The sequence below is a fragment of the Marmota flaviventris genome, chromosome 15 (assembly GCF_047511675.1).
Source record: "Marmota flaviventris isolate mMarFla1 chromosome 15, mMarFla1.hap1, whole genome shotgun sequence".
Taxonomy (NCBI): Eukaryota; Metazoa; Chordata; class Mammalia; order Rodentia; family Sciuridae; genus Marmota; species Marmota flaviventris.
The window spans coordinates 74,902,666-74,928,901 of NC_092512.1; the positions used below are offsets into that span (position 1 = coordinate 74,902,666).

General features: G+C 39.6%; 1 protein-coding gene across 2 annotated transcripts in view; it reads right to left on the bottom strand.

Moving 5' to 3' along the window:
* The window catches only part of Lyn (LYN proto-oncogene, Src family tyrosine kinase), a 121,319-nt gene that overhangs the window by 31,397 nt on the left and 63,686 nt on the right, over positions 1-26,236 (bottom strand). For both annotated transcript variants that reach the window (XM_027932791.2, XM_027932790.2), the window contains exons 3-10: positions 26,190-26,235; positions 25,041-25,146; positions 23,118-23,216; positions 22,895-22,998; positions 21,886-22,035; positions 19,666-19,818; positions 7,164-7,346; positions 4,822-4,898 (exon numbers count right to left, since the gene is read on the bottom strand). In XM_027932791.2, the coding sequence (XP_027788592.1) occupies positions 4,822-4,898; positions 7,164-7,346; positions 19,666-19,818; positions 21,886-22,035; positions 22,895-22,998; positions 23,118-23,216; positions 25,041-25,146; positions 26,190-26,235 (918 nt within the window). The remainder of the gene's footprint in view (positions 1-4,821; positions 4,899-7,163; positions 7,347-19,665; positions 19,819-21,885; positions 22,036-22,894; positions 22,999-23,117; positions 23,217-25,040; positions 25,147-26,189; position 26,236) is intronic.

Genomic DNA, 26,236 nt, shown 5'->3' on the forward strand with positions numbered 1-26,236 from the left:
TGCTCAAAGATAATTGTCTGTTTCATTTTCGGTCATGTCAGCACTTCAGAGATATTGCCACTAAACAGCAACAAATGCTTTGATTCACTTGGCCTGAATAACAAGATGATTTATCTGACCTCCATGTGTCACTGTGAATTCTGCACTACATTTTCCTTTCAGTTTTACAAGTCTATGATTCCATCTTCATGTCTGGTAAAGGAAATTCCCACCAATTCCAACTCCCTCCTTTCCAAATTCAGCTTTCTTCTCTTACCTGGGGTAAAGGCTGAAAGGGATACGCAGTCTCTACTCTGAAATGTCAAACATACTTTGCAAAGGAGCGATTTTCTTATTTCAATACAGAAAAAAAAGCACAAGATTGCTTCATTTTGTACAAGGAGGAAAAGCCGTGGGCAAATCTGACCCAGTCCAACTTTCTTCATCTCCATCAAATGCAGAAGGAGTGTAAGCACAGGGATGGTTGGAGGTGCAGATTATGCTTAGGCTCTGACAAGCATTTCAGAACTCATCCTGAGACAGGAAGTGATGACATCAGCTCTCAGATGAACTGGGAGGCTGTCATGTGCACCCAGCCACTTCCTGTCTCAGTGGATATGTAGGGAGGTGGAGGAGAGAAAAGTAGAGCATGGGGAAGTGGGTCATGGGACAACGGAGGAAGAGGCCAGACAGAAACAGTGGGAAAAGTCCCAGCTCTGCCCCTCAGTCTGTCCCCTTCTTCTTCTGAGGATGCACTTAAGTAAACCTACTTATTTCTACTCCCAGTAACCAATTTTTTTTTTTTTTTTTTTTTGCTGTGAGAAATGGCTGACTTTTAGCAATATTCTGCTGTGAACTTTCAGTTTTCCAACTCTGGATCCTATTACATAAAAGAAATTTCTTACATAAAAGAAAGCAAGCATTAACATATTGTACAACCTACCAATTATTCATTTAGGACTCCAATGTCAAAAGGACATGCCCATTTTTTTTCTGATTTATCCCTAAATTTCTACCCTAAAGAGTAGGATGGGGAAATGTGGAGAATAGGTTGGATTATCTAAGTATCTGGGCACCAGCTATCAGCACGGGCCAGCCTTATGAATATTAACTATTCTCAAGTTATTCACTATGGAAAAGTGACAAAGTTAACTAGTGACTCATGATGCAGAGGAAGAGGTAAAAGTACAAAGTTTTTTTTTTGTATAGAGAATTTTTACAAGGTATAAAGGGAATTGGGGGTATTAGAGTTGGGTGAGGTGTCAGGCACAGTTAACAGAAAGTGGATGTGTGAGGGATGTGATTTGAGACTGAGGTTGAAGCAGAGAAGCCCAACTGCTTGTCGTCAAAGGTAGGTCCCCTCATGTTGGTATTATAAGAAGAAAAGTCACAAGTACATGAAGCCAATAATTCAGGGTAGGGCCAAAGGTGATCTCACCAGCTCCACCTTTAGGGAAGGACTGGGAAAGTGTTTAGGTGGGGTTTGCACCTTGAACAAAGATGAACTCAGAAAGAGCTAGTGTTTGGTTTTAAAGAAAATGAATTTTGGCTGGGGGTGTAGCTCAGAGGTGAAACATGTGCTTAGCATGCATGAGGCCATGGGTTCAAGAAAATAAAGAAAAAAAGGAAGGAAGGAAGGAAGAAAGGAAAAAAGAATGAATTTTGTGCTAACTCCACGTACCCAGGTCTTCATGGCTGCTGCTGACCTGTGATCTCCCACTGATATTAACAATCCATTCACTGAAACTGCTCTCTATGCCCCACCATGTCCTATCAGTTCTACACAGGGGCCACTGCCAGGAAAGAAACCCTGGGACAGAAAAATAAGTATCTGGATTTGGTCAACTGGCTTGGATGGAGATCAGCTTTGATGGCTTGATTGTCCCTCCTGTCACCAGGAAGGCTCAGTCCTATCACAGCAGAGTCCATTCTGGCTGCATGAAATCCACAGTCTGAAGGTCATGGTCAATGCCAGACTCTGATCATCTTCCTTGCAAGCTATGAAAGATTAGAAAGTGACCTCCCCCACTTGTTTCTAAGTTAGAAAAAGTTATTGTTTGATTATATTGGTAATTTGCAAAGTTAAAACATGATCTTTCAGTTAAAACATCCATATTCTGTTAACTTAATTAAACATGATTTTAATGAAGACCTGACTTGGACCTTGAAAACTTTGACTATGCCACAATAACATTTTATGAGAAAAACCTATGCAAAAATCAAACACAAAACAGCCACACAACAAAAGAAGTCATTCTCTGGGTATAGTACACATCCTGAGGTGTGCAGTTTCTACCTTGTAGTGTTGTGGGCACAAATCAGACCCTTAGACAGTTGGAACGAATGGTGAGGACCACTCAGGCCTCCTGGACATCCCTGTCCAGCATGAAAAATTGTTACTGTACTCCTCAAGGCTCTCATTCAATAGGAGACATCGAAGCCACCACTCAAGTAGAGGCCTCATTTATCTGTGTCAAATGTGATACAAATTTATCAGACTTCTGCTTTCTTCATTTCCTGCCTCATTATCTACATGGGATCCAGAGCTGCACCCAAACATGTTACCCTTCCTATTGCTGCAGAGCAGTGGTCTTCAAACCTGGCAACCCTGGAGTCTCGTGGAAATGCTCACGGGGCAACATAGGGAGTTCAAGTTCAGGGTTAAGAAGGCAGGGATGACAGACCCCCACCTCGCCCCAACCTGCTTCACCACAATAATTTGTTTATGTCAGATGGTGCTATTCTAGATCACATTTGGATTTCCCACCCAGATGAAGTATGAAGCTATAAAGCTCGCCAAGTTCCAGCAATTGAGATGATGACTGAGCAGGGTAACTTCCTCATAGACCTTTACTGGGAGGGTTTTCCCAGCATCCACCGACAAGCTCTGAGGCACCTGCCTCCATATCAGCTCACATGATCTGACCCTCAACATCTTCACAGAGTAGGAATGACTATTTCTGTTTTATAGGCAAATAAACCAACCCAAAGAGGCAAAGGACTTCCTGAAAATGGTACAGCTATTTACAGAATCGTAGATCCAGGACACAAACTCTACTCCGGATGTTGAATTCCAGGTCTGCCTACAATATTGCAGAGTATGTGTTCAAGCAGACTTGAAGTGCTTTCCCTGTGTGCTCCATTCATTCTTTTGATCTCATCTTCCCAAGAAGGCCTCAAAGATTGTCCAAATAAAAGCGGGTCCAAGGGAAAAAAAATGGGAATAAGAAAGGAAGATCACAAACCAATAGAAGAGGGGGATTGAGCATGTTAGACTCAATAAATAATATGTGCTATTTATCCAAAGGAACTAAAATCAGCATACTATAGTATATACCAATGTGTACAGTAGCACAATTCACAATAGCCAAGTTATGCAATCCACTTAGGTGTCCTTCAACAGATGAGTGGGTAAGTAAAATGTGGTATATATACATGATGAAGTTTTACTCAGCCATAAAGAAGAATGAAATTATCTCATTTCTGTAAAACAATGGAACTAGAAAACATCAAGCAGAGTGAAATCATTCAGACTCAGAAATTAAAAGGGTCAAGTGTTTTATCTCATATGTGGAAGCTGAGAAAGAAAGGAATTAAAAAAAAAGTGATCTCATGAAAATAGAAGACAGACCAACAGAAATGAGGAAGAGGACCAAGCAGGAGGGAGGAGGAGAGGGCATGGGGAAGTATAGGGGAATGAAAGCAACCAAATTATGCAATGTTCATGTACAAACAGACCACAGTGAATCCTGCTCACGTATATAATGATAATATACTAATTAAAATGATAATGATAGAAGGGAGATTGGTAGAGTAAGTGGATTGGGGGAGGGAAAGGGAAGGTATTGGGGAAGGAGATTAAGCAAATTATGTTATGTGCATGCACAAAATGACATAATAAATCCCACTACTATGTAAAATTATAATGTACCAGTAAAAAAATTAATAAGATTTTAAAATTGAAGATCATAAAGGCCACCTATCCTTTCCTAGATGTCTGTAAGTCTCTTTTGCTTCATACATTGGGTTTTATGGTACATGACCTTCCCAGAATAAGCAACCCATGGCCAACATTGAGGAATAAATCAAGCCAATTACTGAATATGACTAAGAGATATGATGAAACTATTAAAAATCAATAGCTGGAATTGTTCATATGTGCATTTCCTTGATGTACCAGGCACAATGGCTCTGTTTCTGGGTAATCTGCCTCTGCTCTTAAATATACTCCAGGATGCATGGGATTCCAAAGTGAACAAATGGGCAACTTCTAGGTTAGTACTAAAACCATTACCAATGAATATTTCTCAGAATCCTTACAACATAGCCCAACAAGAAAGAGTGAGAAGAGAAAGAGCAGGAAAAGAGAAGGAATCATAGTTCCTGCTTTTCCAAGAATGCTGAGGACTTACAAGTATCAGTGTCTTAGATTTAGAACTTAAAGAAACACGCATGATTTAGAAGTTGCTCTTAACTGTATGGAATTGCCTCTTCAAAAAGCTAAGCAAATTGATTGATTTAGCACTCTTTCTATGATTTGTGGGGAAATGATATAAGCATAAAGAGGTTTATCTGTCTTATAAAAGATGATATTCCACCCCCCCCCCCAAAAAAAAAAAAACAGAAAGGAAAAAAAATGATATCTAAGTCAAATCTGGACATATGTGAAAAGTCCCATTATTATCTCCAAGGATGTGTACTTTGGAAGGTCTTTTTCTCATAATTACTACTAGGAACTATTTGCCAGAAATTCCTTCTCCCTGGAATAGTGATTTCATCATGAATTCAAAGAAGTAAGGTCTTTCCAAATTTGCACACACAGTGGGCTTCTTAATACCTTACCTGAGCAGAAAAGTCGATGAGCTTCGGGAGCAGCACTTTGCCACCTTCGTCACTCTTGAGGAAATCCAGCAAACTGCCTGTTCACAGAGGAAGAACAAGGCAGTATAGTTCAAACATGCAAGAAGAAAAACCCAGGCAAAATTCAATGATATCGGGGAAGACTGACAGATGACTGGCTTTGCAGTTCTGTATGGTTATAAGCCTTTTCCTGATGTTGGTCAAACCCAGTCCCTTCCAATCTGTTAAACATAGTGCATGATCCAGGGGAGAAAGGAGGATGGCCGACACTGCTTTTCTCTTTCTAGGTGTCTGAAACAATGCATTTAAAAGTATCTGCCCTCATCATGAGGCTGCTACATCCACCTGATCTTTAGTGGGCTCTTCTGGAATAGAAAGCTGGCAAGTAAATCCTCATAGAGGACCTGCCTTTAGCAGACACCTGGCTAGGCTCACCCTCATCTATATCTTTATTTTTTCTTTTCGGGTACCAGGGATTGAACTCAGGGGCACTCGACCACTGAGCCACATTCGCAGCTCTACTATGTATTTTATTTAGAGACACCATCTCACTGAGTTGCTTAGTACATTGCTTTTTCTAAGGCTGTTTTTGAACTCATGATCCTCCTGCCTCAGCCTCCAAAGCCGCTGGGATTATAGGTGTGTACCTGTCTGTATCTGACAAAAGGTACAGAGCTCTGTACATGCCATAGACCCTCAAATAAAAATTGTAATGCATTCAACTGCCATATATAAATAAATTTTTTAAAAAGAGTATCTGAGGGGCTGGGGATGTGGTTCAAGCGGTAGCGCACTCGCCTGGCAGGCGTGCGGCCCGGGTTCGATCCTCAGCACCACATACAAACAAAGATGTTGTGTCCGCAGAGAACTAAAAAAAAATATTAAAAATTCTCTCTCTCTCTCTCTCTCTCTCTTTAAAAAAAAAAGAGTATCTGATAAATGAACTCTACCCTGAAAAAAAAGATATTTGGCCTACCCAAACAGGAGTGTGTCAACAGAAAAACTCTTTTATTTCCTGTGGTATCATGTCTAAAACAAGACCTGTTTTTCCCCTGTACTTATAAGAGTTAACCTCCTGGGTAGCTTTGGTCAAGTTACTGAGTTTAGCAAAGTCTCCATAAAATAGGCACATACTGGAGGTCTTGTGAGGATGTACTTGGGATAGATTTAAAGCATTCAGCGTGGTGCTTGGCAGGTAGAAAGGGCTCAATAAATGTTACATAGGAAATATTCTTAGCCCTCATATTTCTGAAGAGATTGAGTGAGATCACCCATGCAAGGTATTCAGAACCATCTGGTACATAGTAAGTGTTTAATAAATGCTAGGTATTGTTATGAGGAAAAGTTGTATGTATATATATTACTTAGAATGCTATTAGTTAATTAGTTTGATAATATCTGCTGAACTCCTACAAATGTCTGGCTCTGAGCCTATTTCCTGGGCTATAGCAACCCAGGCCATATAGGCTTAGTTTGGTTTTATTTGTTTAACAATGTCCATTTTTGGAAGGACTCTGACTGCTATGCCGAAATATTAACAGATATTAAATAAGAAAATACACTATTCATCTTTCTAACCTATTTGGCTATGACATCACACTATAAAGTTCACCATGTATGAGATGACTTAATTTTGGATTATTGTTCATATTACTTTCTTCTCTTCATTCATTACTTCTGAGGACATTTTTAAAAATTATTTGAGAATTTATTAGTATCTCTACTGAATCAGAGGTGAATAAAGGAAGAAAGCTGGTAATATAAAGTCCTTTATCTGAAGGTGATAACAAAAGAAGAAAAGAAGGTTGCTTGGAACCTCTTTTTCAGAGATTCCATGATTGCATAAGAATTCAACTCAATTTTAACTTTCTTTTGTATGCCAGGCAAGCAATCTACCATGAAGCCAAATCCCCAAACACTTTATTAAAAATTTTTAAGTGACACCTTGAACATCTCTAGATAATGTCAATGAAAAAAAATGAGCTAGTTTTAGAATTTCAAGGACTTCTTTGAAATGTGTGTTCATTTATTTGACAATTGTTTATTGCAGTCTTAAGAGAGAGGATAGGTGTAGGATATTATTATTGGGCTCATAGGCATATGTAGGCAGATGCAGAGAAAACAGGATGACTATGCACCAATTTGATAACATGGATTACTTATGATGAATAGGCCTATGAAATGCTTTTTTAAAAAATATTTCCTGATTTTCAGTAGTGAACATGCTGTTTTTGAATTGAAATTATTTGAGTATTCTCTGAGCATCTGAACGTTCTACTGTGGATCAGATATCCTTTGAAGCACTGGGTATTGGGACCACTCACCCTTGGCCATGTACTCGGTGATGATGTAAATGGGCTCTTCCTTGGTGACCACGGCGTAGAGTCTCACCAGTTTGTCGTGCTGAAGAGTCTTCATGAGGTTTGCTTCTTCGAGGAATGCTTGCACAGACATGGTGCCAGGCTTCAGGGTCTTCACAGCCACCTTGGTGCTGTTGTTATAGTAACCTAGGAAGCGAAAAGACAGCAGGGCATGCCACATCAAATGGTAAATTTAAAAACTTCCCTTTTGGAGGCAGAGTTAGACAAATATTTAGTTACAGACAGAGAGAGCCCAAGATAAAACACTAGACAGTATTAAAATCAGGGAGGCTGGGTGAAGGACACATGGGAATTCTCATACTTTCTTTACGAAAAATCTAAAATTACTCAAAATCAAAGGATTTTATAATAGTAAAAAATGAATCTATTTGCACTCCATCATGAGGTCTCATATTTTCCTCTGATTAAAAAATATTATCCAAGGGCTGGGATGGGCTATGGCTCAGCGGTAGAGCGCTTGCCTAGCACGCATGAGGCCCTGGGTTCGATTCTCAGCACCACATAAAAATAAGTAAATAAAATAAAGACATTGTGTCCAACTACAACTAAACAATAAATATCAAAAAATGTTATCCAAGACCAAAATAAACAAAAAGCTTTATGTATTTTATAATCCTTTACACACACACACACACACACACACACATGCACACACATGTGATGTGGAAGAAAATATGCCAAAGTATACAATGAATACTGGCTATCTCCAAGGGTGCAACTATGGACTATTTTATATTTTTAGAGGAGTTCTTTATCATTTATTTATTTTTAATTATTCTAAATGAAAGGGGGGAAAACCCAGCATGGTTTAACTTATGAGCTAGGCAGACTCTGTGCTCAATGAAAGGAGCCGAATTTTAATTCTGATTTTTCTCTTGGGAAAACCTTTCCTCAGTGGTTTGGCAAAGTGGAAATAGAAATGATCACTATGCCCTTCCCTTTTGTCTCGGTTTCCATGGTTCTTTTGGAAGAGTAAAAACTGAAGTTGAGGAGGGAGGTGCTGCTGGTGATACCCTAGAATCTTCCCATGGGTTACTGCTACCTGGTGTGTTGAAGTTTTGCAAGTACCTGTCCTAAAAAAGGTGTCATGGAAGTGGTAATTCCCCTTTGGGGGTCACAGTAACATCTGTATGTGTATAATAAACAGAGATGACAGGAAGCAGGCTCAGTCAGACCAGGAGTACCTCTGGGTGGTAGAATTTGGGATGACTTGCATTTTCTCTTATTCTTTTCTACTTTAAATAAATTTGTCAATGAGACTGAATCTTTTTTTTTAAATAAAAGTAGTTATTTTTAATTTCAAACCCTCAAATGGGCAAGAAAACGTATTAGTTTTCAGCCATTTAGTCATCCCTGATCATGAAGACTGATTTCTCAGGGCTGAGGTGTAGCTCAGTGGTACAGCTAGTGCAGAGTCATGGGTTCTATCCCAAGTACTGGGGGGGGGGGGGGGAGATTGATTTACTTATTAAAATGTTTCCTTTTTGTTCCACTTTGGTTTATACATAGCAATAGTTTATAGCACCCTATAGGAAAATGAAGAACTCAGTATAAAATAAATGTTAGAACATAAGAAGAAGATCATAATAGAAAGCTGGGGAAAAAATAAAACTGTCCAGATCCTGTTCAAAAGCTACAACCTACGTCAAGTAACAGAATCATGAACATATTAAGTTGAATTGCCATCTAAACCCACGATTATAAGCAATGTGGCCTTTTCTACCGATCTTGAAGGTAATTTAAAAGTAAATTCCACCAACAAAAGCCCTTTAAAATTATATGTGAATTGAGGAGATTCCTTTACAATTTTTTTATTCATTTATAAATAGATCAGTGGCCTAACATAGCCAGAAAACACACTCTCCATAACATATACAACTGAAAAGAGACTAATGTCCAGAATCTGTAAATGATTCTTATAAAACAGTAAGTAAAACAGAAAAATCAGTAGACTTGGGTGGGCATCTCAAAAAGAAATTCCAGTGACTAACAGACATATGAAAGTTACTCAATCTTATTAGTAATCAGAGAAATGCAAATAAAGCCACAAGAAAAAAATCACTGCCCAGCTTGACAATATCAACTGCTGGTGAGCCCCTGCCCATGGGAAGACCCTGGGACAGATTCCTTAGGTGCTTTTCTGTGCTCTTTTCCGTGCATCAGTGAGATTGAATTGCAAACTTTTGCAATGATATCCCAAGGGGCCCAAGGGGCTGACTGTAGCTTCCTTCCAAGGGACCACATACCAGTTGTGCTGCTCTGACCACATCCTTCTGGGTATAACTCTACTGGTCAATCAAGAAACTATTAAGAACTCTTACACATTGCTGGTGAGCATCTAAACTGAGACCAATACTTTAGAAAATAAGTCTGGACAGTATTTAGTAGAGTTGAAGATTCATAAATAGTCAACCCTAGGTAATCTTCAGGCAATTGAATCCAGGACCACTCAAGGATACCAAAATCTGAGGAGGGTCAAAGTACACAATGACTACTGACTTATATAAAATGACATAGCATTAGCATCTAACCTGCCCACATCCTCCCACATATTTTTTTAAAAATATTTTTTAGATGTTAATGAACCTTTATTTTATTCATTTATTTATATGCGGAGCTGAGACTTGAACCCATTGCCTCACACATGCGAGGCAAGAGCTCTACCACTGAGCCACTACCCCAGCCCCCTCCCACATATTTTAAATCATCTCTAGATTACTTGTAAGACTTAATATAATGTAAATGCCTCATATATTGTTCAGGGGACGATGACAAGGAAAAAGGTCTGTACCTATTCAATACAAGAGCAATTTTTTTCCTCAAATATTTTCCATCTAAGTTGGCTTGCATCTGTGGACATGGAAGTATGGAGGGCTGACTGTACCCTACAGTCCAGCAAATTGATTCCAAGTCACCCTAGAGAAACTTACACACCCTGTACCAGCACAAAAATTGTTCCAAGCACATTGTGCCTAGTAGCCAAAACCTGGGAATAACTCCAGTTTCAACAGTAAAGAGTGAAATGAACAAACAAACTGTTACATGTCCAGAATACACATACAACAAACACCATATAGCTATGACGATAGCTGAACCGAAAAACATGAAGAAATACACAAAGATGTCTAGGAAAAGAGGCCAGGTGTAATAGAGCACATCCAGTACAATTCATTTACATAAAGCTCAAGAACAAGCCAAACTGGACCATATTGTTTAGAGATACATATGTCACCAATATAAAAGTAGTAAAACTATTTAAAAAAGAAAAACATCAGCGGGGGCATAGCTCAGGGGTAGAGCACTTGCCTAGCAACACAAAGCCCGGGGTTCAATCTCCAGCATTTAAAAAAAAGAAAAAGAAAAAGAAAGCCAGGAAATTTTATAGCAAAGGTCAGAGTAGCAGATATCTGTGGAGAACATGCAAAGCTGTGATTGGGGAGGGGTAAGGGGACATTTGGGGCCTGGCAAGTTTCCTCCCTGTGATCTCAGTGGTGGGCACACAGGCTTTCATTTTGTGAATATTCATGAAGTTGAATATTGTGTGTTATGCACTTTCCTGTCCTCTCATTACATTGCAAGGTAATAAAAGTTACAGAAACAAGACTGCTCTTCTTTTGTCATCTTACAAATAATGGGGGTTATGGAGACATTTACATACTTTTAAAGGATGAAGGAAAAAAAAAGTGCATTCCAAGGGTTAAGGGAAAAACTGGCCAGGAAATACTGCAGCTGCTGAAGACATTAAAAATGCTGATAAGGAGTTGGAGACCAACAGTGTCTAAACAGCTGTGTCCCGCAGCTCAAAGAGAGCAGCAGCTTCTGCTCAGGGATCTCTCAGGCTGCAGTACTGAAGACAGTCGGGGTCTTCATCCTTGCTCCAGAGGCAGGGTTTCCATTCAGCACAAGGATCAAATCATACCTTACGAGATACTCCCCTGTCGTTGAAGATTCCATGAAGGGCAGATCTGGAGATCTGAGCTGTTGTTGCAGAATGAAAATGCTTTTTTAAAATAATATTTTTCAAAGTAGTAAAGAACTTCCTGTGGAGTTTCACTTGGCCACAAAGACAGATGATGTGACAACTTGAGAAAACTCCCAATTCCAGCCATGACTGGCTTGTTACAAAGTGCCCACATACCACAAGGTGGAGGGCAGCTTTAAAAAAAAAATGTATGCATTTGACTGGAAGTTGGCAGGTAATTAATTTCAATGTAGTTGGCTCAAATAAGAATGTATCAAGCAAAATGCCACTTAAAAGGTCTCCCTTCTTCCACAAAGTCTTTTCATAGACCAAGTGGTAAGAGGAAACAGCATCCATCTCCTCACTGCTTGGACAGTTCCCTGGGAATAAAAGAATCCACAGAGGAAACATGTCGCCCAAGTCAGATGTCAAGAGGATCACACAAACAGGAGGAAACAGCTTGCGGCAGGGACACCTCTTTCTTTTATCCCCACCTAACCTCTTTCCCCAGAGGACAGGTCACTTCCTAGTATTTGTTCTCTGTATTTCAAACCAAAAAAAAAAAAAAAATCAGGCCATAAAATGTGACAGGTAGCCTACGAACAATTCCTCATGCTTGACAAAAATGAACTCACTTGGCTGACGATGATATGATTTAAATTGGTTGCTTTTTTTCTATTAATGAGAAAAGCTAGCCTGCTTATTACATGAGAAATAAAAACCAATTTCTGACAGCTAGAAACTGTCGAGAACTTGCTCTACCATCAACCCTTGGATGGTCAAATAGAAACACACAGCAATAGCATCACCAATCACTACTCTTTTGTTTTTATTCCCAGTATTCCTGTGCTCAACAGATTGAAATTATTTCAGTAATTAAGAAGAGATTTTCCTGGCTGACAGCCAAACTTGCAGACCCTATTGGGAAAAGATCTCAGGTCAAATTTTCTTCTTTCCTTTTCTTTTCTTGATAACTGGGAGCCCACTGCGCCCTCTCTTCTCTTCTCTTCTCTTCTCTTCTCTTCTCTTCTCTTCTCTTCTCTTCTCTTCTCTCTCTCTCTCTCTCTCTCTCTCTCTATATATATATATATATATATATATATATATATCTCAATTTTATTGAAATCCATATACTACTGTTTACCCATTTGAAGTATAAAATTGTACAGCCATCAGCACAATCACCTTTGGAACATTTTCATCACCCCTAAAAGAGACACGGTACTCATTAGTCACTCTCACTGTGCTCTGATTACCCCTAGGCAACTAGTCACCTGCTCTCTGTCTCTATAGATTTGCCTGTTCTAGATATTTCATATAAATGGAAACATACAATACAGGCTGTTTTGTGCGGGCTTCTTTCCCCTAGCATAGAGTTTTAAAATCACCCAGGCCATAGAATGCACCAGTTCTTTGTTTTCTCTACTTTGCTGACTACTCCCTGGAATAGGTGTACCCCCTTTTGTTTATCCATTCAGTATTTGATAGACATTTGGTTTGTTTCCACTTTTTGGCTATTCTCAATAATGAATGGTATTATGAATATTCATGTATAAATTTCTGTGTAAGCATGTGCTTTCATTTCTGTATTATTTCCTGGTGTCACATACAAATCCACTATTATCCCAAAATTTTAAAAAAGGATGATTTAAAGACACAGATAACTTTTGTTCAGGGAAAAATCCTAGGTAATTTTTCTATTTATAGCTCTTATACTAATTTACCATATTTTCTTTATAATAATATTAAATATTTAATAATTACCATTCTTTGATTGCGGCCAACTAGACTGCTTATCCATATCATTTCATTCAACAGTACACAGGTTACAATATGTTATATTCTATTTTAGCCCCATTTTGGATAAAGCTGTTCTACCTCTCTCTTTTAAAACATTACTAGTATAAATAAGCAATAAGATTCTAAAAAATAAGCCCGGTGTGGAGATGCATGCCTGTGATCTCAGCACCTAAGGAGGCTCAGGCAGGAGGACTGCAAGTAAGAGGTCATCCTCAGCAACTAGCAAGATCCTGTCTAGCAGAAAAAGGACTGGGGATGTAACTCAGTGGTAAAGTACCCCTGAGTTCAATTCCCAGTACTAGGAAAAAAAAAAAAAGGCAATGGACTTGAATAGACATTTCTCCAAGGAAGACACAAAAATGAGCAGTATGCCCAGAAAGGTGCTGGTAGCACTAATCATAAGAAAGATAAAAATCAAAACCACAATGAGGACTGGAGTTGTGGCTCAGCGGTAGAACGCTTGCCTCATATGTGTGAGGCCGTGGGTTCGATCCTCAGCACCATGTAAAAAAATAAATAAATAAAAATAAAGATATTGTGTCCATTTACAACTAAAAACCACAATGAGACACTCACCACGTTACATTTCTTGAAATGGCTACTGTCAAAAAAAGAAAAAACAAAAAAACCAGTCAATCAACCAAATAAACCATCCCTGCAAAACCCCCAAAATAACAAGTGGTTGTGGGGATGTAGAGGAATCTGAACCCCTGTGCACTCTCAAAGTGAATGTCATCTGATGGAGCCACTGTGGGAAACAGTACAGTGATTCCTCAAAATTATTCAAATAGAAGATCGTAAGATCCAGAAATTCTGTTCCCAGGTGCATACCCATGATAACTGAAAGAGTCTCCAAGAGACATTTATATATCCCTGTTCATAGCGACATTATCCAAAATAGTCCAAAGGTAGAAGCAACCTGAGTGCCCATTGACAGGTGAATAGATAAACTGATAACACACATAGGAGGAAACACTATTCAGCTCTGAAAAGGAAAGAAACTCTGACATGTGCTGTAATGTAAAGAGCCTTCAAGATCCTATGCTAAACAAAATAAGATGGTCACTAAAAGACGAATACTGTGAGATGACACTTATTTGAGGTTCTCAGAACGGTCAAATTCATAGAGACAGAGTAGCATACGGTTGCCGATGGGTTGTGGGAGGGGAGAGTGCGAAGTTAGTGTTAATGAATACAGTTTCATAAAATGAAAAGAAATTCTGGAAGTTAGGGGCACAACACCAAATGTCCTTAATTACCGAACTGTGAACTTAAAAATGGTGAAGATATAAGTTGCATGTGTACTTTCCCACAATTTAAAAAAATCATTATTAGCAAATCTATCCAATGCCTTTTCATAAGATTTTCGCTGTCATTCAGGCAGTTTAAATAAAAAGTAACACTCTATTTTCATGAGACTCCATCTGTGATTTCCCTGCCCCTTTTCTTTACTTAAGAGAGTAGATGAAGGGAATCTAGAGTATGGGAGGATGGGGAGTACTGGAGAACAAAATCTACCCAGTTGTGCTATGTCCAAGTATAAATAGAACACAATGAACCCTGCTTCTATATAATCATATCGTAGTGCACTAATTAAAATAATAATAATAATAATAAAAAGGAGATCCGTAGAATAAAATAAACAAACGGGGAGGGAGGAGGAGAGGGAAAGGGAAGGTACTGGGGAATGAGAATGATCAAATCATGTTATGTGCATGTATGAATATGGCATACTGAATCCCACCATTATGTATCATAATAATGTACCATTAAAAATAATTTTAAAATAACACACTGGGTAGGAAAATTACATGTTTTCCAACACTCTGCCACTCCTCTCTTCTAAACCCCAGTTTCTCCCAGGCACCTGGGAGCATGCTAAATTAAAGTTCTCTAAAATCAAAGGGCAAACATTTAGCATATGGCACAGTGAAAGCCCATGAACAGGAAAGGGTGAGGAGTGGACAGGGGGAATGAGCTGTGGACACAAAGAATTTTCTCAGTCACATGTGGCCAAAGTCCAGGTGCACAATTTTAGCACAGGCTTGAGTCCTGAAGACAGAACTGGGCTGTACATGATTTGACTTCAGTGTAGGCTGCTCCCCTGTCCCCAGTCTTGCTTCTGGTTTTCTGCTGGTTCAACCCTTGGTTTCTTTGGAATGGGCAAGTTGGGCAGGTAAATGTCAGATCTGGGCACTACCACCATGGAGCTGGTAGAGAGTTTATCATTCTATTTGCTAGAAGCCCTCAAAAAAAATGTTAAGAAAATACAAGAGGATTATCTTAATCTCTTCCCCTCAAATTGATAACTTCCCAGATCAGCGGGGCAGGGGAGGAAGGGCATAAAACTTTAGAAAAAGATTGATGAGCCAAAAGAATCCCCTGGAAAAAGCCAATTTCCTGTTTCACTATTGAGGCCCCTTAAGTTTTCTAACACTCTCTGACCCTGACTGGTACAGAGAAGCACGAGATAAAGTCTGCCCTGACCCTCACCAGGTACCCTCTGGAAGCTGCACTGACCACGCAGCTGACAATAGCATTTCTGACATAGCAACTGCACTTTTAAAAATGGCATTAATTGAGATACAACTCATACACACACAATCCATTCAAGCAACTGGACTTGCATGGACTTGGCTTCCTGTTACTTATCTCTCAGGTACAGGTGATTTATCCCTCTGCATGCAGTTCTCTGCCTTTATCCTGGCTTCATAGCTAAACCTGAAAAGGTGGAATGAAATTCCAAACCATCATTTTACATGCAGGACGACTACCTTCAGGAGAATGAAGACACCCCCGTTAAATTCCTCTACATTTCTCTTAATGGTAGACATGCAATTCCTTCATGGACAAATATCCCCAGAACGGTCTAATTTCCTTATTTGTAGTTTGATTTCATGACCGAGACTGGAAAGAATCCATCAAAATACAGCTTCCAGTGACTAGAGTCAAGCATGCAAAAATGAAAATAATAAAAACGGAGCACCCAAAGCCAGACTCTGGGAAACACTTCAGATACATATCTCATGGCTCCTCTGAACAGCTGATGAGATGATTGATTGCATATTTCACTGACATGGAAACCAAGGTGAGAGAAGTCAAGTTCACCTGTAGATAACTTAGGAAACGAATGAGTCCAGAACAGTGAGATGCCAGAACAGCCTGGCTTTCTCATTGCTTTGAGTGACCTGAGGTGACTTTTTAAATATTTTTTAAATCATTTTTTATGATGCTAACAATGTCTTTTTTATAGTGCTACTGCATTAAGTCAGAAAACCAATGAAAATGCACCTGGAATAGAGCATGAGGACACTGTACAGCCCAGACTTAGAGTCAAACATGCAAAAATGCACTAAGAACATAGAGGAGGGAGCATGCAGAGACCTGGATTAAAGGCAGTTTGGGTAATGTGTTTTCCTGCCAGAACTCTCAATAAAGAGGTAACCCTTGAAAAGAAAGGCCAGGGAGAGGAAGCTCCTAATGTGAGCTGCTGAGGTCAGAGCAGGTATGTTTAGGGAGCTAAGCAAGGAGGAAAGAATGCAGCTTTAGAGTGATGTTGCAGCTTCTAAAAGGGCAGAGAATTAAAAATGAGCATGCTGTGCTAAAGCTCTTTGGGGAAAGTTCCTTTTACACCGTTTTGAAGACTTTCCCCGTGGATTATTTATTAATTTAAAAAGGGACTTACAAGTCACCATGGAGAAATCTGGTGGACCGCCTTAAAACCAAATAGAACATCAGCAAGAACAGGACCAAACAGTGTTCTGTGCCTCCTGATGATCACAGAGAACACAGCATCCTATTCCCCAAGGAACAACCTGAGCCACACCAGGAGAGGCACTAGAAAAATCCAAATTGTGGGACCTTCTACAAAACAACTGGCTGGTGTTCTACAAAATGTGGGTGTCATAAGATGAAGACAAGACACAGGGCTGTTCCAGATTAAAGGAAATTAAACTCAGCAACTTAAAGAGACCTTGTTTCAAACTAAAGGACAATGACAAGATAAAGCGCCCCTGGGTTCAAGCCCCAGTACCAAAACAAAAACAACAATGGGGAAAAAACCACACAAACAAACCAAAAAAGGAGATTAAGGACATGTCAATTAAGTGCAAATACACTGAGGAAAAGAGGTTAGTGAAAACAGTCACAACAGCATTATTGGAACAATAGGAGAAATTTGAATATGAATATGAACTCTATGTTAGATAGTAGTATGTATCAATGTTAAATCTCCTGAATGTGATCACAGTGTTGTATAAGATAATGGCCCTGATCTGAGGAAACCCATGCTTAAGAAATTTAGGAGTACAGAGTCCTCATGTGTGCAACTTAGTCTCAAGTGGCTCAACAACATGTGTGTCAGACACACACACACACACTCACACACACACACACACACGATGAAGCAAATATAGCAATGTATGAACAACTCGTGAATCAAGGTGAGCAGTATATTTTGTTCATTATACTATTCCTGCCCCTATTTCTGTGTATTTGGAAAAATAAATAAATAAAAATCTTTCAAGGGGTAAAAAGAAGATGGCAAATCATTTTTTTTAAATGAGCAGACAACAGTTTTGCTGTTCCTCAAAAAGTTCAACATAGACAAATCCAGTATGATCCAGTATTTACACTCCTTGTATAAAACAAAGAGACATGAAAATATGTGTCCAAACAGTAACTCGTACATAGACATTCATAGCAGCAAAATGTCCATCAGTGGATAAACAGATAAATGGATAAAAACACTGTGGCATATCCATACAGTGGAATATTACTCAGCCATAGGAAAGGATGAAACTCTGATATATGCTGTAACTGGATGAACCCTGAAAACATTATGCTAAGTGAAATAACCTAAATGACACAAAAGGACAAACACTCTATGACTCCACTGATATGAAGCACCTCAAATAGGCAAATCGATAGAGATATAACGTAGAATGGTGGTTTCCAGGGGCTGAGGGGAGAACAGAGAATTGTTGCCTAATGAGTATGATGTTTCTTTTGGGGTTGATGAAGCTATTTTGGAACTACACAGAGCGGGAGCTTGCGCAGTATGCGAATGTTCTAAATGCCACCGAATTGCTCACTTTAACACGATTAATTTTACGTTCTGTTAATTTCATGTTAATTTTTAAAAAGAGAGAAGTAAGGAGGAGGATATGGTGATGCGGGAAGGGACCACCTCTACCAACAGCACTCATGGAATGGACACTCCCAGCCAGTTCTGAGACAAACCAACCAAAACGAAGAATGTGAAGTGATACAATTATGAGTCATCTGAATTCTACCAATTTTGTGAACTCAGATTTACAGTGCAGTAAGCAATAATTACAGGCTGGGTCAGCAACTCCCATATTTAAAAGACATTCTGGCTCCAGGAGAAAGTATACCAAGCCATGGTCCCAGGGGCTGGGGTTTTGGAGGGGAAACCTCTCCCTCACAGTCTCTGCTCGGCAGTGACATACCCCGGGGCTGCAGTAGGCTGGAAGTTCTCAGTCCCTGCTCACCTGGGGCTGGAGCAGTTTTAAATGCCAGCTGCCCCTTCTGCTTGGAAATCACTTTTGCTTTCACTAACACAAAGCTGGCACAGAGAAAGTGATCCAGTCAGATGTGTACAGACTCCAGAGAAAAGAAAAAAACAACCCTGCTTAATTCTTATTACAAAACAAACTCATATTCACTATAAAAACTTTAGAAAAAGACACGAGTCAAAAGAATTCATTGGAGAAAGCCACTAACTTTCTAATTAATGGTACTGATGCACTTCTTGCCAGGCTGAGAAGGATATATTTAGTGTTAAAGAAGAACTCTTAAATGATGGGAATTTGAGCATTTAAAAAAAAAAATTTTTTTTTTTTTTTGGTGGTACTGGGGATTGAACCCAGGGGTACTCTACCATGGAAATAGCTATTCACCCTGTCTCAAAATAAAAACAGGGTCTCTCTCTCTCTCTCTCTCTCTCTCTCTCTCTCTCTCTCTCTCTCTCTCTCTCGGTACTAGGGATTGAACTCAGGGGCACTCAACTACTGAGCACATCCCCAGCCCTATTTTGTATTTATTTAGAGACAGGGTCTCACTGAGTTGCTTAGTGCCTCACCATTGTTCAGGCTGGCTTTGAACTCAGGATCCTCCTGTCTCAGCCTCCTGAACCACTGGAATTACAGGCGTATGCCACCATGCCCAACTTAAAACAGGGTCTCACTAAGTTGCCCAGGCTGTCCTTGAACTTGAGATCCTCCTGGCTCAGCCTCCCAAGTAGGTGGGATTACAGGTGTGTGCTACTGTGCTCTGCTCTGGAAACTTTCTTGTTGACCCTCAAACTGCAAAAAATGTGAAATTTCCTATTAAGCCAGTGGATTCTAAACCTAAGTGGATGCGAATGTACATCCAGAGAATCCAATGAGAGGATCATGAAAGAGCAAACGAAACACTCACGTAAACACCCACCACTCCTTTCCTTATGAACATGAAGAAAATACTGAATCAGAAGGAAGAGCAAGAATTGAAGCCAATAGATGCCACAAGGCAATTCTCAGCCCCCAGTGGACAGAGGAAAGTAAAAGAAATGATGCTTCTGACACAATCTAGTGTCTGGCTCAGAGGCTGAAAGAAACTGGCTTCAGCCCTTCTTTCTCATCCCCTGTAGAGAGGATGTCACCCCCAGAGAGCCATACTTACCCATCCAGACTTCCCCAAACTGTCCAGCACCGAGCCTTTTCACCAACTTAATGGACTCTCGAGGGATTTCCCAGGCATCTTTATCCCATGGCTTCTGTGGTTTGGGACTAATACAAGCCTTCTCCAATCTTCTGCATAAACCATCTGATTGCTCTAATTTGAAATGAAAACAAAGATTAAGAAATGCAATACATGAGAGATTGGTTCCTGGAACCCCTGTGGATACCCAAACCCATAAATGCTCAAGTCCTTTACATAAAATGACATAGTATTTGCACATAACCTATACACATCCTCCCACATACTTTCAGTCGCCTCTAGGTTACTTGCAATACATAACACAATGTAAATGCTATGCAAATAATGGTTATACTGTATTGTTATGCAGATGATGACAAGATTAAGTTAGAATGAATGCAGTACAGATACAAATTTTTTAAAAAATATTTTGATCCTCAGATGATTGGATTATTGGATGTAGGACTTGTGGGTGTGACGGGCCAATAGGTAGGCCGGGTGTGGTGGCGCACACCTGTAACCCCAGTGGCTCAGGAGAACGAGGCAGGAGGATCACGAGTTCACAGCCAGCCTCAGCAATGGTGCGGCTGCTAAGCAACTCAGTGAGACCCTGTCTCTAAATAAAAAAATACAAAATAGGGCTGAAGATGTGGCTCAGTGGTCAAATACCCCTGAGTTCAATCCCTAGCAGCACCCCACCAAAGATGAAGAACCAATAGTACATACTTTGTACTTTGCTAATGTTAATAAAGAAAATCTTGAACTGTTATCTTACAATATCTAACTTGCCATAGCCTATAAACCTAAAATGCCGAAAGAGGTATCTTTTGCACATTCACTCCTAAAATACAAAAACAAAAGCAATATAGTAAACAGACAATATAGTAAACAAAGGCTGACAGGTTGTCATACTTAATAGAAAGTGTTCAGACTCCTGAGGCCACATAAGCTGCACATGATAAAAAGGTATGGATGTTGTCATGTCACCTCCCCCAATCCCAGAACTGGGCCAGAGCACTGTAAGCCCTCAGCACTTAGCTAGAAGCCCTAAATGAATGGGAATAACAGGGAGGAAGGACTCCACGAAATCTGAGGTCCCTTGTTGTCTCATCTTTTGGGACCTGAGCAAACCTTCCATGTGCATTCTCTTAGAGCAGGTGGTGGAAAGAAGCAGTAGTGACAACCACTGCACCTGATATCAGTCACATAGGCAAAGGACCTAAAGGTCATAAGCACAGGCTTCACAGGCTGGAAAGTGACACTAGAGACAAAGAATACCGACCTGCTACTTTTAAAGATGTCTGTGGTATTAGTTTTGTTTTCTTCTACCAAGAGTATACATTACTTTTACACACACAAAAATACAGATCTGCATTTCTATTTCACCTATTTGGACACACTGTAAAATTGACAAGATACAAAAATAATATATATTTTTCTCTAAGCAATTTCAGAATTTGAATATTAAGTAGCATGGACTAGGCAGGAATGATCATTCACCAAGATCAAGTCTTACTTTGTACAGATAGTCTTCAGTGCATAACAATTCAACCTGGGATTTTTCTATTTTGTGATGATGTGAAAGCTCACCCATGCACTATTCTGTTTTTCACTTTTATACAGTGCTAAAAATTTTACATGAGCTTTCCAGGCACTCTATTATAAAACTGGCTTTGTTTGAGAAGATTTTGCTCAATTGCAGAATAATGAAAGTGTTCTGAGCATATTTAAAAGAGACTAAGCATAGCCATGAAATTTGGTAGATTAGGTATTTAAAGGCATTTTTCAATGTATACCAATTTTAACTTATAATAGGTTTATTGGGACATAACTTCATCATAAATAAGGGAGTGTCTGTATATTTAATTATAGTTTAATTTAGAATCCATTATAAAATATGATCTGCCAACTTTAAAAAAAGATAAATAAAATGCTTTAGTACAAAAATAGTATTTGATACCTTATAGTTATCATAATGAACATGTTCTGTTTTGTTCCACCTACAGGTTTTACTTACTTTTTTTTTTTTTAAAGAGAGAGAGAGGAGAGAGAGAGAGAGAATTTTAATATTTATTTTTTAGTTATCGGCAGATACAACATCTTTGTTTTGTATGTGGTGCTGAGGATCGAACCCGGGCCGCACGCATGCCAGGCAAGCACGCTACCGCTTGAGCCACATCCCCAGCCCCAGGTTTTACTTACTTTGATAATGCTTAATCATGTCACTGATGCAGGGAAAGGTGATTCGTGGAGAGATGTAATAACCTCCATTATCCAGACTTCTAATTTTGTAGTGCTTGATAACATCACCATGCACAGGGTCATAGTCTCTGACAGACAGAGAGTAGCTTCCTATGGGGGAAAAAGTGTAAGTAAAGTGTATGTTTATATTTTGCAAATAATGGTACACATTTTGCCATAAAATATATAAAATACAACCAATTATTTATATGATTTGAAAAGTCCTATAAAAATTCTACTTGACAAATGAAGCTAGTACTATGTTTGCTGTGCAAGTTGCCAACATGCCGTTTTCCTTTTCTGTGACAGTTTTAAAAAATTATTTTCCTGAGCTGGGTGGGGTGATGCATCCCATAGACTTGAGAGGCTGAGATGGGGGATCCCAAGTTCAAGGTCAACCCAGGCAATTTAGCAAAATATAAAATGTCTCGAATACAAAATATAAATGGCTAGGAATGTAACTCAGTGGTAAATTACCCCTAGGTAATTACTGGGAAAAAAATTTTAGCTGAACAGAAAAATTACTTTGATTTTTCTTTTTCTTAAAACGTCAGGATTTACTATAAATAAGAACCATAAGACAAATCAGCAAGCAAGAAGTGTGGTCAGCCCCGGCCACAACTGTGGCTGCTTTTGTTATTTTTACTACTAAAATGAATCATTTGAGTTTGTTGTTTTCAAACTATCAACATTTCACCACCAGAATTTAGTATATACTTTTTTTTTTAGTAGTTCTAGCAGTTTCTAAAAATGATTTCTTTTTTTTTTTTTAGAGAGAGAATTTTTTTAATATTTATTTTTTAGTTTTCGGTGGACACAACATCTTTATTTTATTTTCATGTGGTGCTGAGGATCGAACCCAGCACCCCACCCATGCCAGGCGAGCGCGCTACTGCTTGAGCCACATCCCCAGCCCCTAAAAATGATTTCTTAAGTAGTGTTTTAAAAGAGGTCTTAAGTCACTTCCCACCTTTTAATGTTTCACTTTCTCTGATAAGAAAAGCTCCTGCACTGTTCCCGGGTGCCAAAAGCTGTCGTTCTGCATCTTTCCTGGTTATATCCTTGAAAAACCACCTGTGGAGACATTTTCACTTTCATAGTTGTTATGTTCCAGGGAAGGAAAAGGAGAATAAAAGAACAAGCAACCCCGTGCAGCTAACACCACCACTGGGGGTGACGACATAAGAACTTACTCTTCTGTTTCTAAGGTGTTGACTTTGGCCACGTAGTTGCTGGGGATGAAGCCCTCTCTCTTTGTTGAAAGGGACTTAGCTTTCCACCATTCTCCATGCCTGGAATAAGAACACACATCAGAAATGGTTTATGTGTAAGATTCAAGAACTAAAACAGCCATCATCTCACGGTGTTTATTTTGTGGGATGAGGGAAGAGGAGGGAGCATCTCTGGAATCTCAGAATCCAATGGGAAAATTCATTCCCCTTTATGGTACAAAAATATGTTTAGGGATGAAAGCAAAGGAAAATGGCCTTATAACCTAAATGTGGATTTCTGTGCTAGATGCTGCAGAAAAAAATAGTTGGTAAAAATGATTCCCATCTTGCAGAAGCAAAATATTTTGTCATTTCCCCTAGGATAGCTATGAAATGTTCAGAATCCTCACAGAAAAGGGAGACAAGAGAATAATGGGTCATAGTTCAAGTGTTATAAACTTCTTTGCTAAGACATGTAGTTTCCACGGAGACAGATGCCAAGAAGAAAAGAGAGAGAGAGAAAAAAAAAAAAAGCCCATAAAACAAGTCTCATCACCGTGCTACAGCCCTAACCAGCAATGGCAGGAGCAGGTGGCCCCATGAAGGAGGGAGGAACAGAATGGGTCTCTCTGCAAGTCCCAACTCTGCTCATCTTCAAATGCCCCTGGAGGATCCTTATCTGGGATGCATGAGGGACAACTACAACTACCACTATGCCTACTGCACTCCTATCCTGTATTTACACATATAGCTGACCCTCCATATCCACAGGTTCTACATCCTTAGATTCAACCAACCAAAAATCCAAAATATTAAAAAAATTTGCACCTGTACTGAACATGTACAGACCTTTCTTTTTATCATCATTTCCTCAACAATGTAGTCTAAGAACTATTTACATAGTATTCTTCATGGTATTAGGTAGTATATGTAATCTAGAGATGATTTAAAGTATAACAGGAGATTGTGGAGGTTATATGCAAATTCTGAGCTATTTAATATAAGGGATTTGAGCATCCACAGACTTTGATATCAAAGTGGGGTCCAGGAACCAGTACCCCATGGATACCCAGGGACTGTATACATAGACATACACATGCCATGCTTACAACACCCTATGAGATATATACAGTCATTCTAGTTTCATAAGCAAAGATGACCAAGTATAGACTTTGAGTGCCTTTTCTGGGTCACAGAGCTATCAAGAGGAAGGGCCAAATTGAGGCTCAACTTCATGTTCAACCCAATAGTAAACCTGCTCTCAATCATCTAATAAGGGAATCTCCCCCTCCTTGAGTCTTATCTGGCAAATTTGGGAGACACTTCATGCAAAATCAATAGGAGAAGCAAGCTAGCATAAAATGTTCAGAGTTCCTTATTCTCCTCACTGTCCGGTGCCCCTGTGGTCTGACAAGGGCCACATGTCTGAGTCAGCAACGCAGGAGTCAAGGAAATGAACTGTCCAAGCATCTTTATAGAAATGCTGTTGCTAATGAGCACAGCTAGTCCAACACTAGGGCTCTGTAGTACCATGACCTCGAAAACCAAATCAACTGGCCCATAAACCCAATCTGAATCTGGCAATACAACCAAATAAAAATGACCACTTAAAGACCATGCAGGTGTTACACAGACTCAAATTTCTTAAGGTGGCACAGCCGGGTGAAGAATTACACCAGGATCTATTCTCAAAGGGAAACTTCCAGAGCGTGCTCACAGCTGGACTTCAAAGGGAAATACTTTGAACCTATTCTTTCCCATGCTGAGGGCTACTGGCAGCAGAAGGGCTGAGGGACCTCGTGCCCACTGCAAGAAGTGGGTTTGGGTGTCACTCTGGTCCTGAAAGAAAACCAGGGGGCAGTCTGCGAGAGCTTATGACCTGAGCTGTGGCCTGGGAACACTTACTCCTCCAGGACTTTCATCTTCTCTCCTTTCTTGAAAGACAGGTCATCAGGGTGTATGCCATCATAGGGGTACAAGGCCACCACAATGTCGCCTTGCTCCTCTGGATCTGAAAATGAAGGACACAAGTGAAGACTTTTAAGAATTCATCAGCAGAAAAAAAAAATTTTTTTAATCCCCATGGGGCACAAAGAAGGAGAAGAAGTGCTGAAGAGGGGTAACTGGATGAGCATGTGAACTTCCTACCTAGCAGAACTCCAGGTCTGCAAAACAACGTGGTGTACATACTGGGTACAGTATGCGTTACTGCAAGGCATACTGACCTCCAACCACGTGTCCTGCTTTCCAGTTATGAACACCCATGTTCCTAAGAGCATTATTCACAATACTAAAAAGTGAAAGCAACCTAAATGTCCATTGATACATGAAAAGATACAGGGTAGCCAGGCGCTGTGGCGCGCAGATAATCCCAGCAGCTAGGGAGGCTGAGACAGGAAGGTCTCAAGTTCAAGGTCAGCCTCAGCAACAGCGAGGCACTAAGCAACTCAGTGAGACTCTGTCTCTAAATAAAATACAAAATTGGGCTAGGGATGTGGCTCAGTGGCTGAGTGCCCCTCAGTTCAATCCCTGGTACCCCCTCCCCCCGAAAAAGATAAAAGGTGGCACATAAATGCAAGGGCATATCATTTGGCTTTAAAAAGAAATGAGGTTCTGACACAGGCTATAATATAGATGAATAGAGGACATGATGCTAAGTTAAATAAACCAGGCACAAAAGGGCAAATACTATATTTCCACTCATATGGGGGTACTTAAAATAATTGAATTCATAGAGATAGGAAATACAATGGTGGTTGCCAGGAGCAGCCATGAGTGGAAAATGAAAAATTAGTGTTTAACGGGTACAGAGTTTCAGTTTGAGAAGAGGAAAAAGTCCTCCAAAAGGCTCTCAGATGGATGGGAGTGGTGGCTGTACAAAATTGTGAATGTGCCGACCACCATTTAACTCTACAAATGGTTAAAATTGTTAAGATGTAATGTGTATTTATTTTCCACATTGAAAAATAAATACAAACTTCTAGGGCAACTCCTTTATAAAGACTCTAACATAAAGAAAAAAAAAACAGTAACTATGTTAATAAGAAAACATACCTTTCGTTTGAAACCTCTGTCCTGGTAAAAGCTGAGATTCTGGAACC